Here is a 21,304-nt window from a genome sequence, read left to right as displayed (position 1 = left end):
CCATCGCCTCCCTTGAAATTGCTAGTTTTTAATCTCCCAGCCACACAGAGGACTGTTCTGCATAGCTGCTGAAATAAGCCAGGCCTGCAGTATCTATGGGTATGTTTAGTTTCTACAGGACATTTGTTTTGCTAAAGTCCTTCTCTCCTTTCCAAAATTTGGCAAGCGTTAGTCATTTTCAGCTCAGGCACGAACCCACAATTGTGCGTGTGTGGCTTGCAGGCTTCAGATCAGGCCCCGCCCTCGCCCTCAGGCGCACACTGACACACTTAGATGAGACTTGGCCAGATCGCGCTTTTGGCTTTGGTTGGAGTGGCTTGTCCGAACCACTAGCCCAGGGCCCGCTCAGCCTCCTCCCCTAAAGAGGACCGCCCGGCTGCGTTGTGCCAGAGCAGAGCACAAGGAAGAAAGTTTGGAGTGCAGAGGGGAGTTGGATCGCCGCAGGAAGGGAACCAGAAGACAGGGACTTCCACTCCAAGTTTGTGCGGCCGTCGCCGCGACCCGGAGGCGCCCGCCCCGCAGCGCGCCGCAGCAGCCAGACTTCAGCCCACCCAGAGAAATGGGACTCTCGGTCCGGGTCCGAGGCAGGCGCTAGACGCTGGGCCAGAGGCGGGGGAGGAACTTCTCTTGAGAGCTGTCGCCGTGGGCCCTCATTGTCTGCAGGAACTCTCCGGAATCCGGAGGGGAAGGACTGGATCGCTCTTCCACTGGGATTCGTCAAGAGTTCCGGCGGCAGCTGAAGCAGTCGGTTGCAGAGTCTCCCTTTGTCCTCCTAGGACCTCCCTCCTTCCATTTCTCCCTCCCTCTGTCAGTTAGTGGGTTCCGCTGCCCCAGGCGCCAGCGACCTAGTTGCTCGCTGTCCCCCACCCCAGGATCCCTGGTAACTCCTACCACCGTAGTGTCCTCACTGAGTCGAGCCGAGGGGGCTGCGAGCAGGACGGAATCGCAGGCCCCTGGCCGCAGGATGGTGGCGGGACTGTCCCTGGCCCACAGTCCCGGGAGCTGGCTGGTCCCGGGGCTGTGGCTGCTGGCGCTCTGCGGTCCTGGGGGGCTGCTGAGAGCCCAGGAGCAGCCCTCCTGCAGAGGAGCCTTTGATCTCTACTTCGTCCTGGACAAGTGAGTGCCAGAGGGAGGTCCAGGGTCTTCTGGTGTGGGTGGCATTGGATGAACTGTGGCTGGGGAAGAAGCTGAAATGTGTGTGCGCCCTGGGGAGGGGTGTGTTAGAAACCCTTTGATGGGTGCCCTGTTGCAGTCTCCGTGCGGAAGGCAAGTGCTTTCGGATCTGTGGCGGCCTGAAAGAGTCGGGGTGATAGGACCCTGGAGCTGCTAGATTCTGAGGGGAGATGAGGTAGTCACTGCTTGCCAGTCAAGGGGCCTTTCGGAAATGGAAATGGAACCCAGACAGGACTCTTCCTCGGCCTCTCTGTCCTTACTCTGCTGCACTGGCTAAAGTTTGCCTGGTCTTATACTAGGAAAAGCCAAGGGTTAGCGTACCCAGCGTGGTTTGCATTTCCGGCGTAGGAAGGCTGTGTTTAAAGAGCTGGGATCCTACTCCAAACAGTTAGCAGGCAGGTGTTCCTGAAGTTGGGTTGACTTTCTTGATTCTCGTAGCACCTAAGTTTCAGCTAGTGATATTGTTACTTTGCTTTTAGAAGAGGCCAGTTTACCTCAATGTAAATGTTTGTTTTTTTCTGATATGTTCAATTTCATTTTTCAGGTCCGGGAGTGTGGCAAATAACTGGATTGAAATTTACAATTTTGTCCAGCAACTTACAGAGAGATTTGTGAGGTATTTCTCCCACTTTACTTTTCTCGACAGGGGAGTTAGAGGAGGAGGGAAGTAGACCAAAATGTAGGGTTATCCCTTTTTTGAAACCTTTTGCAGGAAAAGCCTTTACTGAAATGTCGATTATTAAGTTCCTCAAGATCGTTATTACACATAAGTAGTTATTAGGACAGTCTTCAGTTGTTGAGTGCTTATTTCATCTGGATCTCCAAAACTTGGCCCAGGCTCTGAGGAAGCATCTTCAAATACTATTCTAAATGTATTTTCCTTTCTGAATTTTCATCTGTGTTGAATTTCAGTTATGCTTCCTCATAACTTATCACATTAAAATATTTTTATGCTAACAGTATCCATAATATATTTTCCTTTCCACACAATCCTTAGCACTGTAGAGGTCCTCATTAACAACAACAACAAAAAAAAAAACCAAAAAAAAACAAGTGTTGGTAAACTTCGAATGAACATGTGTTAATAACCCACTACTAGAAAAGGCATTTGTGTATATGTTTAAAGAAATGACTTGTGTTTACACAATGTGTGGGTGTGTGGCTGGTTTAAAATTTAACTGTTCTTTATATGCAATAAACCTTACTAGGAAAGACTAGTTTCTTCTCCTATAAAAAGCATAGCTGCTATGAAATCCAGCTGACTCTCTTATTTAGAGGTAACTAGGAATTAGTGGCATTCCTATTTAAAAATAGCCCCAGGACACCAGGCTTTTGAGGCTTTTTTCCCTCTCCTTTTTCTTAAAAAAATAAAATAAAATGCAATGAGTAAATACAAGTTTATCAAGATAATGGAAAGGACATGAAAACGAGCTGTATCATTAAATATTGCTTCTTTCAGTCTTGTTAGCCCAAATGTTTTCTGTAAAACAGGCTTGGATGATCAAAACATTTTGAAAGTCATGTTGCAAGTAACTTCAACAATCTGTAGAGGCCTAGGCAATCCTTGCTTTCAGTTATTGGCAGCAGTAAACTCATCCCTATAAAAATGTATGCTTGTCCATGTTCAATCATCAGTCTCCTGTTTAAGAAGCCAAGTATAACATTTATTTCTGAATAGAATCTAAGGTAAAACTGTCTAAGAAAGAAAAATAAGGCCCTATACCCTTCAATGTCAAAGGCAGAAGAGACAGTTATTTATAAATTTTCTAATTCAAGAGTATCACATAGATTCTGATTGAAAGCGATGAATCATTATGATATAGCATTTTAAAGAAGTGAGGCTCTTATTTATTTGGTCTGGTTTGCAAGTTGGAATTCTGTCATACCCAGTTCTCTGGCTTAAGGTTACTTCCTTGGTTACTAACAGTATATTGTAGTAAGTAAATAAAGGGTGACTACTGAAGAGAATTACTTTCAAAGTTTGTATGAGCCTTTGAGATCATTTTCATCTTCAGTTTATAAATGTTAGTTTCATATCCTCAGTTTCAATTCTTAGTAATGGTTGTAAAGAGTGTCTTAGAAATAAGAACCATTCTGTGAGATAAATGCTTAAAGCTTAGAAGATGTAGCTAACTGGGGCAATTGTTGACGATCAGAACTATGACGTTAGAGACTTAGAAAATTGAAAATGCTTACTTAAAATGGGATTTGTTAGTCTCTTTCACATTGTCCATGGCACTCCTTAAGTATCCTTACTTCAGAATAACTTTTGTGTGAACTCATGTCATCATTATGGTAATTAAATCAAACTGACTGCTCTCCAGCCTAAATATTGCTAACAGTAATCACTCTGAAGGGTCTGGCCTCCTTTAAAAAGATGAGGAAGAACATCTAGCATTTTCTACAAAAGAATTTTTTTGCATTGGCCTAGAATTTATCTTTCTAGTTAGATTCCTCCTAAAAGGTCCAATGAGTCATGGAGGAGTGCTTGGGTGTTAGAAGCACTGACTAAATCCAAAGTGACTTATGCAGTAATGTTAAGCAGAGTTAGTGTATCTACTTAGGGAGTTCCATTTAAAAGGAGCCTGGATCATTCAGTGAGACATATTTTAAATGAGACTCCCTAGCTATATGTTTGTATTGTATCAATCTTTCTTTTAAAAATGTTTTAACTGCCTCTCTTCTTATTTTGCAGCCCTCAAATGAGATTATCTTTCATTGTGTTTTCTTCTCAAGCAACCATTATTTTGCCATTAACTGGAGACAGGTTAGTGCATTATCATTTCACTGCAAGCTTTTAGTACAGACTAATCTTAAAAGAATGATTGATATTCCAAGTGGCGATTCAGGCCTCTCAGTGGAATCAAGAAAATGCACAGACAATTCAGTTCTCTTCACTAATAGAGGGGAAAGGAGGTATGAGTAATACAAAATAACAGATAATCTGAAAATCAATATCATTCATATTGGTTGTGGAATGCACAATGAAACCCAAAACTCTGCCTTAGTTTTATATTCACTACTTCCTACCTTTCTCCTGTTACTATAAGTAGTTCTATAGCTTTCTTGTTTAGATGTAATATATTAATGAACTAGGAATTTGAAGAACATTAGGCAGGAGAAAGATATGGATCTATTTGGATAGTTTACTAGATTCAGCAGACATCCTGGATTTCCAGTCTTACTCTGAGGTCCACTGATGCTAAATATATTTACCTTTAAGAAGAAACTTGTTTTCTGTTATACCATATATATATATATATATATATATATATATATATGTATTATATATATATAATATATATGTAATCAACATATATAATATGCATACACACACATATATCACATCTTTTACAAGATATATATTTTTTGTAAAAGGTGCAGCTTTTTCCAAGCCAATGTCATTGTATTTCATATGATCATTTCTATGTCGTTCGAACCCATTGTGGCAAGTAGGAAGTAGTCATTGCCATATTTCAAAGAATGGCTGCTTTCCATGGGGTCAGTTTTGTTTACTAGACTCTGAGTTCCATAGTGGAAGGGAGATTTTCTTCTTCATTTTTATATCTACATCATTTAATGCAAAGTATGCAAGATAGTTCTTGCTCAGTTCTTGTCGAATTAATGAATGGGTTAGCTTCATTTCAAAATCAAATTTCTCCAAACTAGTTTTACCAGGGGAGGTTGGTATACTTTGTTTTGCATAATATGTGGATTTCTCAAAAGTTATGTGTGAATACAGTTTTTTTAATAAATTGATTTTTTTTTCTTTAAAAATGTCAAGAAAACATAATATTTAAACAGACTCAGGGAGAGAACTTATATAAACTTTTAATTTATTTGTGCTTGAAGTATTACTTTTCCTGGACAGGAAATCTCTCTATTGGTGGGGAGTCAAGCTTACAACCTCAGTCTTCTTATTGATGACTTCCCTTTCATTCTTTCTTATGTGCACCTGGATTTCTTCAAGGGCCAGAACAATAATATTGCCTTATAACCCATATAAAACAGTGTGCTTGCCTTAATGAAAATAAATTTTCTCTACTGCCCAAGTAAATTTACGAAGAGATGGATTTGGATCTAGCCTATCCATTAGGAGAAAAAGGAAAAATGTTAACGTTTATGGAGTGAAAATATAGAGAAAAGCACTTAGCATAATGACAAACACATAGTAGACTCTCAGTAATTATCACCTGCATATGCTGTGCCAGTTTCTCTATTAGACACTTTACATGTGGGTCTTCCAGCACTTTGAAGATGAAGTGTAGTCGCTGATTGACAAGATTAACATTGCTTAGAGATGCACATAAAAAGTTTAAATTGTTAATCTAAATTAGAGATTCTTTCTTTATCATTGATTGAATCTAATAGAGGAGAGATTGGACTTGGGTAACAAGGCTTCCATTTCAAGAGGCAGCATAATATTGCTGTTAAGAGTCACCGAATCAATTTACTAGCCAAATGGTCATGGACAAGTTACTTAACCTCTTTATGCTTCCGTTTTTTCCGTCTATATAATGATGATGATTATGATAACAATCAAAAGATTGATAATAATGATGATGATGATGATAACAATCATAAGATTGTTGTTAAGAACTGAAGTCAACGAATGTGGAAAATGTAGGATAGAGTCTGACACATATGTATTCAAGAAATGAAAGCCTTGTTATGATTAGCTGGAGCAAGGGAATGTGTAGTATTTTAATGGTCAGGGGAATATTGTGCTTATATAAAGAGATTATGGTCCTGCTTGAAAGGATTTATAATATTCCAGGTAGAATTTTAATAATGCTATTTGCGACTTATTTATACATAGTTTGCACACCTGTCTTTAAATAGAAATTCATGCAGTTTTAATGAATTGCTCAATTTGTGGCACGTTAAATTAGTTTGGGGTGGCAGAAAGTTCACTAAGAAGATTTGAGCTGAAGTTCCAGTTTTACCATTTACTGATTTAGAGAGCTGGGTCAAATCATCTACTCAGCATGGTGGGGTTTTTTTTTTCCTATATACTGCAGATATAAACTACGAGGTTTTCTTAAAAGAAATGTTATAAAGATCAGAAAAAGACAATGCATAGAATATTGTATATCACAGAATAGTCTCCATTAGAGGATATTGTTTTTTGTACCTCATTGTTCTTTTACTAATTTTATTTAATTATTAAATGTGTAACTTCTCAAATTTCTCTAGTCCTCTATATTTGGATATAGAGTCACTTTTCATCCATTATACATTTTCAAGTGTGTAGAAACAGTTTGCATATTTAGATGAAAGATAATTGTTAACAAATGTTTCCACAAGTATCATGGATCTTTGTTTCAAAGCCTAGAAATTGGAATTCCACATATCAATTTTCTCGATGTCACATATCACAGTGACAAGTAGATCTGAGTACATGAGACACTCAAAGGTTGAGTGCAGTAGGTTTCACAATTTTGGTTGTATTACTTGTAATTCTTCAATACCTTGGTAAATGTGAGAAGTACCTCTTTCTTGTTTCTCAGAATGTTGCTAAATATTTTCAGTAGAGATGAAGCAAGATTAGATGGCAGGGAGTACTTATGTGTCTTCTGTTAGGGTTTTAGCATAATGTCTGGTACTATGTAAATGCACAAATAGAATAATAAACACAGCAAGAAATGATCAGTTATACATTTTATACACTCATCATTTAAAAACTTTATTTTTAAAAAATATTTTAATTTAAAACACTCCCTTCTTTTCTCTTGTCTTTATGATTTTTAATCTCCACATATCTGTTAATCCCTTCTTCCACCTACCTACCTGCTTGCCTCCCTTATATAGAATGTACTGAACATTGAGGCTCTAGCGGTAACACAAATACATACAATCTAGTATGTATGAGTATAAGGGGCTGTATTATAGGATCAGCAAAAAAGAAGGGACTGAATGTTGATTCAATAATGAAATATCTAGACTTTCAATATTGGAGAATTTGAATCGGACTAATTTTAAAGGATATTTTTTATTATGTTGCATAATTGGGGATAATGAATTATGCTCAGTTCTGTTCAATATTATCTTAATGATGTAAAAGTGATTTAGTTGAGATCATTTAGTGAACAATTATTATGTTCTAGGCAATGTGCAAAATGCTTTTCATCCATTACCTCACTTAATCCTCAGATCAACTCCATGTAACACATAATATTATTATCTCAACTTTACAAATGAGGAAACTGAAGCTAAGAAAGGTAATGTAGCTTGTCCAAGGACATGCTTAATAATAAGTGGTGAGCAGTATATTAGCCAGAATTGTCTCTTAATGTATAAAGTAGATCATGCCACTTTCATGCTTAATACAATCTAGTGGCTTAGAATAGAAAGCACACGTCTCCCAATGGCCTAAAAATCCTACCTAATTGCCTCACCCAATTATCTCCTACAACATCGAATGTCACAGGCTAGCCCACTAGCCTTCTGAACAGGCTGAATGTGTTTCCACATTAGGAATTTTGTTCTTTCTCTGCTTCAGATCTTGCCCTGGCTAGCTCATTCCTGTCATTTAAGCCTCATCCCACATGTCAATTTCTCTGAGAGACCTTGCTTGGCCATCAAGTCTAAAAGAAACCCTGCTCCTCCACCCCAGTAATTTCTCATAATACTCTATTTGGTTATCACTTTTTGAAATTGTTCTATTAGTCAATTTATTTTTATCTCCATGACCCTAATGTAAGCTGCAGGAGAGCACAGAGGTCTTCTTTGTCTTGTTCACCCATATGTTTAACACCTAGAAAGAACAGAGCCTGGCACACAGTAAATGCTCAATAAATAGTCATTGAATAAATGATTGAGTTTTGAGTCTAGAAACTGAGTTATTAACTTTTATAATATATTCTCTTTGAGAAATGATAACTGAGGACATATTTGCTAATTTTCTCATTACTATTCTTATAGAACAATTATAAGCATTTGCAACTTTCTTTTTAATATACTTGTCCCAAAGTTGAAAAAGTCATGTAATTGTTTGACCTGAACACAATTATCAATTACTTAGGAAAAAAATATTCCTTAGGCAAACTGGTAGGAAATTAAAGAGAAGCCTTTTGATTACATTTAGATAATATACACTATTCTATTATTTGAAAGACTTTCTTCTAATTCCTTATAATCTGAATTAAAAAGTTACTTGTGATAAAATACCCCTTTTAAGAGTTGATAAGGAAAATTTGGTAGTATCTGTAAAAATTTAGAAAGTTTGTATCAACAATTCTACTTTTGGGGACTATATGCTACTGAAATACTAGCATCAATGTGCAAAGATATGCATGTACAAAATTAGATACTTCATCATTGTTCATAATAGTGAAAAACTGTATTCAATCTAAATGCTCATCAACCAATGGTACAATCATTAAATTAGGGTATATACATAGAATAAGATAGTATGCAATCATTAAAAGAATGGGAAAATCCATATATATTGATATGAAAATATGTCTAAGATGTATTGATTGAGAAAAGAAAGTTGCAGAAACTCTCTGTTAAGTATGACCTTTTTTTAAAAAAAATATAAACAAAAAGTCTTTAATTGTTTTTATGGTCTGTGTGTCTGTGTGTCTGTATGTGTGTGTGTGTGTGTGTGTGTGTGAGTGAGAGAGAGAGGGAGAGGGAGAGGGAGAGGGAGAGATTGATTGATTGATTGATTATAAAGGATTTTTATAAAGGAAAAAAGTCCAGAAGATATGTAACAAATTGTTCACAATGATGATGTCTTAGCAGTGAGATTCAAGATAGGGAGAACCTTCATCCTTTTAATTTACATTTGTCTAGGTTACTCAGTTTTACTTTAACAATAATGTATTATGTAAAAATTAAACAAATGCTTAAATTATAAAAGAAATGTTACTGCTGTTACTGACTTCTGTAGCTAGAGATAGCTATCTTGGAATCAGAACGCATTTAAGGGTCGGAAAGAGTAAGCATTAGGAGTAGAGCATATCCAGCTGTTACACTGGAGGATCCTGAAAAGTTCCTTCTTAAAATGAAAATACCAGGATTAGATCTTGGCTCAAATAGACGTAGGAGCTATATACTAGCTGTGTGACCTGACACAAGTTACTTCACTTCTCACTGCCCAATTCCTTTGCCAGTTAAAAGGAGCTAATCATTCCTACCACATAGCAATGTTGGGACGATTAAATGCATAATAATGCATGAAAAGGCCTAATTGACGACTGAGTGGAAAGGAGATTTGGAGGTTATCAGTGTACACTGTCGTCATCATTATCATCACGCTGTGCCAGATTTCTAACAGAAATTTAGAGAAGTGACTTCGCTCAAAGTGACGCAGCTAAGCAGTTAGAGCCAGGGATTCAGCCCAGGTCTGACTGCTGAGCATGAGCACTGAACCGCTGCACTGCCTGAGACTCTCTATTTCCTCTTTTCCAGTTTTCACAATTAGTCAGAATTTATCATAAGTCAAAGACATATTCATCCTCTAAATTTATTCTTTTATCTTCCAAACCATTGATGTGGTGAGAGGAAGTGATTATAGTTGGGTTTAAACAAAATTCTTTAGAAAAATCAGCCTTGGCCACAGATCGTGCTAATTCTGAGAGGTCTGGACATGGAGCAGTTCAGATTCTGGTCATGGATATGTTAATACTTATTTTCAGTGAAGTCCCACATCTGCTTTATCAGTATGTTCTAGAAAATTAAGTACACTGTTACTCGTGCCTGAGAGACAAACCTGGTACACTGAAGTGGCAAAACACAGAGGTCAATTTCTTGGGCCTCATTAAGGCATTGAGTGGGGAAATGGAATAAATATATACAAAATGCAGTAAGTATGGACTTCAGGTGTAATCCAGGTACCATACTTTGGTTAGTGTAGACTAAGTTGGAGGAAAATTTTTTCACAAAACCCAGATTGTGTGGAGCATTTTGTAAGCAGGTATTTTTGCGTCAAGACCACTACCTTGGATTCGGTGGTCTGGACTCGGGATCACAGAGATTTTGGCATATGTTGGCCTTAGAGTGACCTGTTAAATAAACACTAAGCAAGTTTTTATATAAAGTGATAGATAAACCTCTTCTTAAGATGATACTGTGTTAACAATTCTTGTGTTTAGAAAATAACCTTTCACTCTTTTGAAACCTGTAAATAATTTTAAGTTGAGGTGCTAATAGAGAACAATTGCTTTTTTTGCAGTTTATCCTTTATGTAGTATGTACTACAGCAGTATGTAGTAACACCATTAAATAGATAATTAGAGTGAGTGTGTTTGAATGAATGAACAGATTTCCTCTCATACAATTTTTTTTTCTAATTTGTCAGTCTGGTTAATATTTTGGTTTATTAATGGAAGTAGACAATAAAAGTAGTAAAGTTCATTGAGCACTTACTATGTATCAGGCATTTGCTAAATGCTTTATATGCAATAGTTCAGGTAAAGTACAATGCTAAATGGATTATAAATCATTAGTAATCTTGTATAGACATATATAACATCTTGAGAATGTTGTTTTGCTTCACGTTTTACTCAATCTACTAAGTTTTATCTTCTAAAATAAACATTTAATTATGTTATGTAACTGGCTAATTATTATAAAATTCTTAGGTATTGCTACATCTTGTTTGCAGTTACTGTTTATTTCAAGGACTAATGACCCTGGCTAATAATCTCTTAAGGATAAAGAACAGAATTGACCTGTGAGATAAATACCTATACATTTATGTTTATGCAGTTATCTAAATTGGCATTTGGTAGCATAGATGTATGAACCTTTTAGCTTTTGTGGTAGACTGTTCTTCAGTGACCTCCAGTGAAGCAGAGAATAATACCTATACATACATACATATATATATGTGTATGTATGTATAATCACATATACACACATATGTGATTATATATGTAATATGTATAATATATAAAATAAGATATATATATATAAGATATATATATAAGATAAATATATATATAAGATAAATATATTTACTTAAATACATATTTTAAAAATGTAGGCTGGCCTTATTGCTTACTTTAATCAATAGATCACAGCAGACATAAATATGAAACTGTACCAGTCCTAGGTCTAAGCCTGAATAAGGAGTTTCCTTTGGTAGCCCTGCCATATAAAAACTCTGACTATCGTAGGACCACCATGGTAGGAAGAAACACAACTGAGCCACATTGAGAAACCACATGGAGAATAAAGTCCTAGCTGAGCTCCTAAGCAATAGCCAGCACCAGCATCAACTTGCCAAACATGTGATTGAGGTCATTTAAACTCTTCTGGCCATTCCACCTTCCCACCTGACAACGTATAAAGCATAAGAACTGCTCATTCAGTGCACAGTATCATGAGAAACAATAAATTGTGTTTATCCCACTAATTTCTGGGTAGTTTATTACGCAGCTATAGAGAACCACAATAGAAATTATGACTAGTAGAAGCTGAATGATCCTGAGGCGATTGACTGTAAAAATCAGAAGGGCAGTGAGCAAATTGTTATTGGAGGCTGAAACAGAGATATGTAGTGGTGGAAAGTTTGGTGGTAATGTGGACAATAGAAAATGTACATAATGAAGTTGCAATATAGCTAAAGAGATTTTTGGGAAGGATATTGAAGGTGTCATTTGGCTTCTTTCAGCTACCTATGATGACATATGAAAGGTATGAGATGAGATAATGAAGGAACTTTTCAGTTTTCAGACAGGATCTAGAGGAAATACAAAGAGCCAGGATGTGATGGATTTGAAAAATAAAACTCTTTCTCATCCCCAGTCTCCCTTGGCAAAAATACTCCTCTAGTTTAAGAAATGGCCTTAGTTCAATGATCTAACTCAGACTGCTGCCTGTAAAATATGGCATCAGAGGAAAAATCAGATTATGGGTGCAGTTGCAAGACTCTTGGTTATGACTTCAGAAAGATTTAAGATGATTTAAGTCTTTCTAGATAGAAAGACTTAAAAGATGTGCCTCATAGACACTCTCAGGTAAATATAGGGCTTATAAATCTTTTGGGTTTATGTCTCACCTGACTTACAGCCTACAGTGGAGGAGAGCCTATTTCAAAGAAGTTTTGCGCATGTGGCTTTTTTCTAATAGAGTGGATTATAATTTGATACATAGGAATCTCACAAAACTTTCAAAGGACATTTAACAATGTGAATTAAAAGAGACATATTTCAAAATGAAAGAGATTTCTGGGTCCTCAACTTCTTATGGGCAGGAAGGAATCACATAAATGAGCTATTTCTTATGAAAAAAGAAAGATGACTCAGAAATCAGAGTCAAAGCTTAGAGGGTGGAATCAAGAGCCACTAAGATACATCCCCAGGAAGTAGGACTGAGCTGTAATCAGGGACTTGGGAATATATGTAGCAATGAAATATCTGACACTTATGGTACCAATTTCTCTTTTGATTATTCAGTGATAAATGAAAAAGCACTCCAAAACAATGGCTCAAACAACAATTTTATTATCTCTTACAGTTCTGTGTGTTGATGACTCAACTGGGAGGTTCTCTGCCCCATGAAATGTTACTTGGTACTGTAATCATAAAGACTAGTTGTTGATTCCAGAACTCAGCTAAAGTTATTTAGTGGAATAACTTGGTTTTCTTCCATGTGACCTCTGCATATATAGAAGCATAGGCTTCTCAGAGCATGATGACTGGATTCTAAGAGAGGACTCAAGAGCAAGTATTACAAGATAAAAGAAGCAGTCTTTAATTCTCTTAAGGGATGGTTTTAGATGTCCAAGAACCTTATTCTATTGCCAAGTGGTAATAGGGCTTTGTCAGATTCAAGGGGAGAGGGGATAAATTCTATCTCTTGATGGGAGAGTAGGCACATAAAGAGCGGGAAGCAATTGATGGAGGTCATAGTTGGAGATTATCTACCACAGTTTAGATGAAAAGTAATATTGAAATTCCAAGATGAACCTCTTTCTGAAATAAACATGCCAGTTCAGAGAAAAAAATATAAACCTTGTATATAACCAAAATAACAAATTAGATTCATAATTTTGACACTAGTCTTTAGATTCTAGTGCAACCTATAACCCATCTCAGTAAATTTTGAATGATAAATGTCCCTTTACTTTTATTACCTATTATTAACCTTACCCTCTCATTCCTCTTATTTTTATATAAACTAAAAATATTTCGTTTATGAATAATATTCTCTTTTACTTACATTCTCTTTTCCTTTTATTATTTTAATGTTACCACTATTTCCTTCTTGAGTTAGATTGACACATTTCCCTTTTCCTCCATGATTTTTATTAGTATTATTAAATTTACACTCTCCAGGACCTAAGAATTAACAATATGTAGAAATACTTTGGTAGTACAATGTGAGAGTGAAAGTTTTATTTATTAGAAATGACTATAAATTTCCTAAAATATTTTAAAAATTTATGCTATAAAAGAAGTATATTTTGAGATTCTTGATGCTTAACTGTTCAAGAGCAATACTGAACACTTATGCATATGATTTATGGCTTATCTTACTTAATATAAATTTTTAAAATTCTATGTGTTTTATGAGAGACTAGTAAAAGGATTGTTCTTGAATGAGGCCTACACACTGTGACTAACAAGGTTAATAATTCATACTTAGTTCTCTTCTACTGGTAAAGAGACAGGGGTACAGTGACTATGTATAAACAGTTGGTACTGATTGTTGAACACATGTGCCACGTGTTCTACTAAATGTCTTACATATCCCTTTAATTTTTGTAACAACTCCACTATGTAAGTACTATCATTATCTTAATTTTTCATGTGAGAGAAATGGAAGACCAGAGAGGCCAAAGTTACAAGACTAGTAAGTGTTAGTGCTGGAATCGAAGCCAAGGCCTTATCCTTGACCTTTATGTTGCACTTATCGTTTGATGCAGAGAGGCATGATGAAGGAATTAAGGGGTCAACTTGATCCCTCACATATCATGTGATAAAAGAATAATAGGTAATATTTATGTAATACTTACTTTGTATCAAATGCTTTACCTCATTCAGTTTTCAAAGAAGCTTTATGGAGTATTAGTGTTACCTTTATTTATATGTGAAGCAACTGAAGGATGCAGAGGTTAGATAACCAGCCCAGGCACACATACCTAGAAAGTGGAGGAACAGTCTTACTCCCGAGCCTGGAGTCCATTATGCCATCTGTTACCTCAGATCCAGCCTGCCACCATTTATAGGTTTTCTAGGAGGGCAACATAGCAGTGTAAAGGAGAAACTATAACGAAGAGGGTTTGTTTTGGGTGCTACTCATTTCCTTTTTCCCCTCTCTCTTTCTAATACTTCTTTTGTCTAGGCATCCACTTCCTTCTGATTGCTCAAACCTACCAAATAGCATTATATTATTAATATCATCGTAGGTACCTAATACATATCTGTAGAATAAATGATTGCAAACTCCACTGGGGCAGGCATTGTTATTTACATTTTATGGGTGTGGAAGCTGAGCTCCAGGAAATTAAATAACTGCTGATGGTTACGTAGTTCATTAGTTGCAGAACCAGAGCTTCAGTTCATCTCTGATTTACTCCAAGTTCTGAACCTTTCCACTGCATTATAAAGCTTTCCATATAATTCCTTTCCAGGACTTTCTCCTCACCAAAGCTTCAATATAACACTTTCTTTTCTCTCTTCTCTTTCCTTTTCCCTCCTTCTGGTCTCTACATCAAAATATTTCAAACCTTAGTTTGCTGAGTGAGCTCTCCTTGGAATCAAGAAGAAAGTAAACTGGGTGAAAAATCCTACCAACGGGAATAACTAATATCAAGAAATAACAACAATAGTGGCTGCAACTTAGTACTATTATGTGCCAGTTAATCCTCACAATGGCCTCATGGAGTAGATATTTTCCTCTTTTATAGATGAGGAAACAAAATAGGACTTGGAATTAATCTGTATTCTCTCTGGCTGTAAGTCATACCATCCCAGAAACTACATTTTACTGTTAAAAGATTATCCTGTCACCCAAAAATCCCTTCGGTAGGACTGACTGACAAAATAAGTAAGGAAAAGAACATTCCAACAACATGAAAAGGTTTTCAAATGAGGTTAGGCCAGAGGTTCTTAATTCTGGCTGCATATTAGAGTACTCTGGGGAGTTTCCAAAAAATACCCTGACCTCATCACAAACCATGCAAATTAGAATCTCTTCAATGAGAGCCCAGAAAGATTTTTTTTTTTTTAAACTTTCTAGGTGATTCCAATATACAGCCAGGGTGGAGAACGACACTGCATCTGCAGAGATGTGTATAAGAATAGCCATGAACTTGTAGAATCATGGTGTTCACATGTGGTGGTGCTCAACAGATGTGTATAGATAGATTGACTGAAATTTGGAAAGAGTTTTGAAATCTGGGAAGTTAAGATGATGTGCATTGAAAAATTCAAGTACTATAGAGGTATATTGTATAAATGTACATCCTTGGTCATGAGTAAAATGTACATAAAATTGTGCCTTAATTGTGCTAGTTTGGAAAGTCAGAGTTCTCTGCTAACCCTTTTATTATACTGTTATTTATAAAATTATATCTTTATGTTGGCTATGACATCATGAACACCTTTCACAATCCACGGTGTTCTACGGATGGAGAAAAGCCAGATATGTGGCTCAGCACATGGTAGTTGTAGTTGCTACTTCCTTCCCTTCTCTTGTCTTCTGATCCTTTCCTTTCCCTTTTTATCTCTTCCTTTCTCTACTCAGCAGAGAAATTTGAGAGATACTAACAAGGACGAAAGTGTTAATTTTATAGATTAAAAAATGAGTCAATGTGTTTTTGCAAATCTCCGATCAATACAATTTATAAAGAAGAAAGAGTTGATAATAGAGTTTGGGCCCCTGATTCTCAACAAAACAACCAAGAAGACCAGTTTTTATATACCATTTTGTTTAAATTCTTTCTCTTTCCAAAAATTATTTGAAGTTGCACTGAACATAACTGCAGAAAATCAATAACATATAAAAATGAGAACCTTGGAAAAGAGAATGTAGCAATATGATAACCATAGGACTTAGCAGAATTTTGTCAACGTGTAAGAAATTTACGGTGGGTTTCCTGGTAGGGGAAGAAACGGTTTACATAGGCGTAGTTAGTAGAAAAGAGGAAGTATATAGAGATTACTCAGGAATGACAAGAAACTTCCTCCACAAGACCTCATAGGGGACATTTTGTGTCAGAATAGCAGCATCCTTGACTACAGCTTCAAAATAAATACCAAATAGTTTCATTATTGCTGTTCCTTGTAGCTGAAGACATAACATTAAAGCCCAACTCAGTGAGGTTGATCTTCGAAAGAAATGTCAAATTTGAGCAGATCTTTATAACATATTCATTTTTTCTTCAATTATTTTTACCATTTCCTCCTTGTTTTCCTTTATTAGAGATTTAAGTCACAGTACAGATGAATGAGTTCTGTTTTTAACCTAGCACATAATTTTGTGTCTCTCTGGTAAATGTTTACTAATAGAGAAATTTAGAATTTATTTTTAGTTTCTTGGGATCCTTCGAAGGCATGAGATCTTCCTTGTCTCATTTTTGTTTTCATTTTCCTTAAAATAATGTTTGTTGATGGAAGAGAGGCTGACAGACTGTGTAGTTATGCTGGAAGGAGGCAAGACCAGGACTCATGTGGTTGATGTTATTGGTTGTGGGCAAAGAACATCTTTCCTCCAGTGACTATGCAGCTACAAAAGTGATGGTGAGATTTAGTGCAACTTAAAATATTATGGTGGCAAGTGTGAGAATGGATAAAAAAGTAAGAGATGCTCTGCTTCTTCCAATTAAATAAACTAGCAGAGACCTACCTTCCCAAAAGACTCTGAATTCCACATTTGGCATTTTTTTTTTTTTTAGCCTAGAGTCTTCTGCTGGTGTTGTCTGATCCTCAGAAGGAATGGTGAACTGAATTTGAACTGAATGGAGAAGGCGATTTTTGCCATGCAAAATTTGTTTGTGTAAACTTGAATTTCAGTTGTCTTTTTCATTTTCTTTTTGGCAGCAAACATTAATGCTTGAGGACACGCTGCCACTCATTTCTGGGAAGCACCAAATATTTGGTTTTTATCTGTATTCAGTTTCAAGTTGTTTCTGTAGATACTAAACATAAATATTTAGATAAAACAAGCTTATAAATTATGTAATTTACTCCATCACTTGTGGAATTATGAATTTTTTCCTGTGATAGATTGAAAAATTTATTGAACATTTATTTTGTAAAAGACATTATAATAGTAATAAGTGCAGAGTAGGGAGATACATTATACATATAGACATGGGGATAGCCCACTGTAAACTTCCACTCTAGTTGAGAATTGAAAATATTAAATTAGTTTAATTATTTTAAGTAGAATGTTTTTAAGAGGCAAAATTATTCATTATAGTGAAAGTTTAACATGCATATGTTTAGGGCATCATAGAAAAGAGAATGTAATGAAGTTAAAGATAGGTTCAGAATAGCTGGATTTTAAACCAGGTATTAAAAAGAAACATCATCATGGATTAGTAGAGATGGCTGAATTAGGAAGGAGGAAGATTAAGGTCACGCTTTGAAAGTTTTCTTATGTTTTCTGAAAACTTCTTGATTTGGAGAATTCACCTGATAACATTACAATATTAAAATATAAGCAATAAGTTACTTTTAAAATGTGATTGAGGCTCTGGTGAATGACTCATTTATTGCAAGTATTTGAAGCACAACATTGTAACATGACAAAATAATAATAATAATTAATTTAAATTACTTTTGCCATGTGTTTTAATAGTGTATGATGTACATATATAAAATTTGTGTACGAACCCAGTAAGTTCCTTAATGTTCAGATTATACATTTTTTATAGTGTATAGTTTGTGTAAACTTGAATTTTAGTTTTCTTTCATCTATCATTCATCATCCTCAGTAGTGGGAGTACCCTTCATGTTTTATTTAAAGAATTACACTTTAGTTTTATATTTCTAGAATTATGGAGAAAGGTATTTTTCTTTGCTTTTATTTTAAAACTAAAATTCTGAAAACAATATATTAAGGTCTCTCTTCTGATCTTTTAAAGTTAAAATTTTAAAAAGAAGTTTTGAGTTTATTTTGGATTGTTTTTGCAACATGATTGCATTTATCTTTTAAGATTCTTGCTTTTTTTTTTTCTTATTAAAAGGGTTTCTGGAACCTATACCTAAAAGAAACCTGAAAAATGGGTCTTCTCTGACTCATACACACAAAATGGCTTTTAATATTGTAGTCATTCTTCATTTAGACATACTTCATTGGGGCAACTAATTAGTCATGATGAAAAAAGGTTCTGTTTTTTTCCTCTTTTTAATTCATATTTCCTTTCTCAAGAATCCATTGTCATCCATCCATCCATCCATCCATTTATTCTTTTATTTGTTCATCAAATATACATCGAGTACCGATAGTATTTAAGAAAATGAGCTGTTGTGTGTGGATAGGTGAGAAGTGCTACAAAAGCGCCTACATCATGAGACTTAAAACTTTGGGAGACAAAATTAGAAAATGTTAATTTCCGCAAATAAGGATTAAGTAACATGCTTTAAGAATTTACAGATAGCAAAGAAAATTTGTACTTCTTAGGAAGGTAGAGGTAAGCGCTTCAAAAATACGTTTCCAGTGAAACTGACCTATTTAATCCTTGTTTTTTTTTTTTTTATGAAGGAACACGTTTTATTCCTTCGTATTTAGTAAAACAAATATTAATAGATATCTGTTCTCAGCTCAAAATGCCTAAAATATGCTTAGGTTTTCAAGACATTTCACATCGTAAGTACTTTTATTTTTTGTAGTTAAAATACAGATGTTATTAAATACTCATTAAAATTACAAAGTATGAAGAGCTATCTTCCCTCAAAGTTGCAATGCTGCCATGTCTTTGAGAAGTGCTTATTGTGATCTTTGCTCATTTTTCTTTCGTTTAATATTATAATATGTTATTTTCAGAGGCAAAATCAGTAAAGGACTGGAAGATTTAAAACATGTTGTTCCAACAGGAGAGACATACATCCATGAAGGACTGAAGCTTGTAAGTTCTTTTATATTTATGAGTATGGGAGAGAATATTTTCTTATTCTGCAATGAAATAAATTATAACTCTCTAGTAAAACTCAAAGACTTTACACTTTACATTTTATCTTAGAAAAAATTTTTTAATGCTTTTTGTTCTAGGGATGAAACTCATAAAAAAACATTATCATGGTAACAAGAAAAGTTTAGATGACATTTTGCCTTTTAAGGAATTTTCTATTTTCTCTGTGGTTATATTTAGACTAGTCAACCAAAGTTAAAAATCTATGTCATTTACACTCGATAGTAACTACTCTATAATGTAAATAAATGAATATTTTAAATAAAATAGTTAACACGAATATTATGTTTTAAAGGCCAGTCCATAATATTTCAATTTTGTCAGACTTACAAATTCAGCTTGATAAAACATACTGGTTAAAAGTTAAGATTAAATCATGAGTTGGATAATTATTCTTCATTTTCAGGCAAATGAACAAATTCAGAAAGCAGGAGGCTTTAAAACCTCCAGTATCGTAATTGCTCTGACAGATGGTAAGTTGGACGGTCTGGTGCCATCATATGCAGAGAAAGAGGTGAGTATTGAACTGAAGCTATTCTTTACACCCCAGCCTTCTCTGCATGTATATATAGCCTGATATGTATATATAGCCTGATATTTGAATAATACGCCCCCCTGCCTCTTTCTCCATAGGCAAAGGTTTCCAGGTCATTTGGGGCTAGAGTTTATTGTGTTGGTGTCCTTGACTTTGAACAAGCTCAGGTGAGTACAGCAGATCTGCAGACTTTAATCTCAATCACATAATTGTCTTAAGGATAGTTTATCTAATTCTTTCACTGATGACTTATTATGACACAAATTGGTTGTTGAAGATTTCCTATAAAAATGGGCGTTTGCCTTGATTAATAATGTCTGATTTTGGCAGGTTTCATAACTGAAAACAATACTCTAAATTACTCGAACATCTATTTAGTTTGGAGTACCTAACATAGGACAGATATTTGGGTTAAAATAATATGAGTACTCCCGTTCTTTAACTCAACTAACAAGATCATTATGGCAGTCTGATTTAGCATTTCAATTTGATGTAAAGCTGGACTCTTAAAAGTGTGGGAATTTGAAAAGTTCACTTATATCTTTAATAATTTTCCTTACAAAAAGCATTTTTTTCATGAAGTTTTAAAGGTTTATATATTAAATTTTTTCCTACTCACAAAGTGATTTTACATTTAAATTTTTGGTCGAACATGACTAAGCCTCTCGTGTCTTGTGACATTTACATTTAGTAGAGCTCTGCTTTGTTTTAAAATTGAAATTTGAGGCCAATTTAAAAGGGCTGTGGCTAATCTCAGTTCATTTCATCGTGATACATTGAGAGTAACATTAGTACCATCATCTTTAATTCCTGACAGACTACATTAGCGAATTAATCCTGCAGTGTAATTTTTCAGAACATAATTGAAATGCAGTGAGGTTTATAAAGTATTATATGTCTCAACCACACTCAATTACATTTTCTTCCTTTTTCTAAAGCTCGAAAGAATTGCTGATTCCAAGGAACAAGTTTTCCCTGTCAAAGGTGGATTTCAAGCTCTTAAAGGAATAATTAATTCTGTGAGTATTTCTCCATAGGTACAAAAGGGTCATAATTTTAGATTTGTTTTAAGCTGTAAAAAATAATCTTGATATCCAGTTCAGGTGGTCATTATTTTGAAGAAAGAAATTAAGAAGGAAGTTTATATTATGAACACAGTGTAATCCTGAAGACCTGGATTTTGTTCGTAAGAGAGATTTGGCATTAATTCTTGTAAATTGAGCTCTGTGAGACTGTGATTTTAAGTTTAAGATGTTCATAAACAGTCTCAGACACTTCCACCCCTTGAGCATGGAGTTCCTCACTGTCTAGATATCTCGAGCATTTTATAGGCCTTGTGGAAGAAGTGTAAAATGAAAGTTTGGACTGGAATGTGCGATTACTCCCTCTTTCCAATATAGTATTTCTCAGCTATCAGTCAGGCAACTTGGACCAGCAGCGGAGTATTTAACTGCTATTGTTCTTTCCATTGTAATGATTAATAGTTTCACTGGCACTCGTAA

General features: G+C 35.3%; 1 protein-coding gene across 1 annotated transcript in view; it reads left to right on the top strand.

Moving 5' to 3' along the window:
• Nucleotides 1-240: 240 nt before the first annotated feature.
• The window catches only part of ANTXR2 (ANTXR cell adhesion molecule 2), a 137,735-nt gene continuing 116,671 nt past the window's right edge, over nt 241-21,304 (top strand). Inside the window, exons 1-7 of the mRNA XM_039845547.1 lie at nt 241-1,116; nt 1,718-1,789; nt 3,869-3,940; nt 19,123-19,204; nt 19,674-19,781; nt 19,901-19,969; nt 20,741-20,821. Of these exons, the coding sequence (XP_039701481.1) occupies nt 965-1,116; nt 1,718-1,789; nt 3,869-3,940; nt 19,123-19,204; nt 19,674-19,781; nt 19,901-19,969; nt 20,741-20,821 (636 nt within the window). The 5' untranslated portion in view covers nt 241-964. The remainder of the gene's footprint in view (nt 1,117-1,717; nt 1,790-3,868; nt 3,941-19,122; nt 19,205-19,673; nt 19,782-19,900; nt 19,970-20,740; nt 20,822-21,304) is intronic.

This window comes from Pteropus medius, unplaced genomic scaffold (assembly GCF_902729225.1).
Source record: "Pteropus medius unplaced genomic scaffold, Ma_sr-lr_union100, whole genome shotgun sequence".
In the NCBI taxonomy this organism is placed as follows: domain Eukaryota; kingdom Metazoa; phylum Chordata; class Mammalia; order Chiroptera; family Pteropodidae; genus Pteropus; species Pteropus medius.
This window is presented reverse-complemented; position numbering and strand designations above follow the sequence as displayed.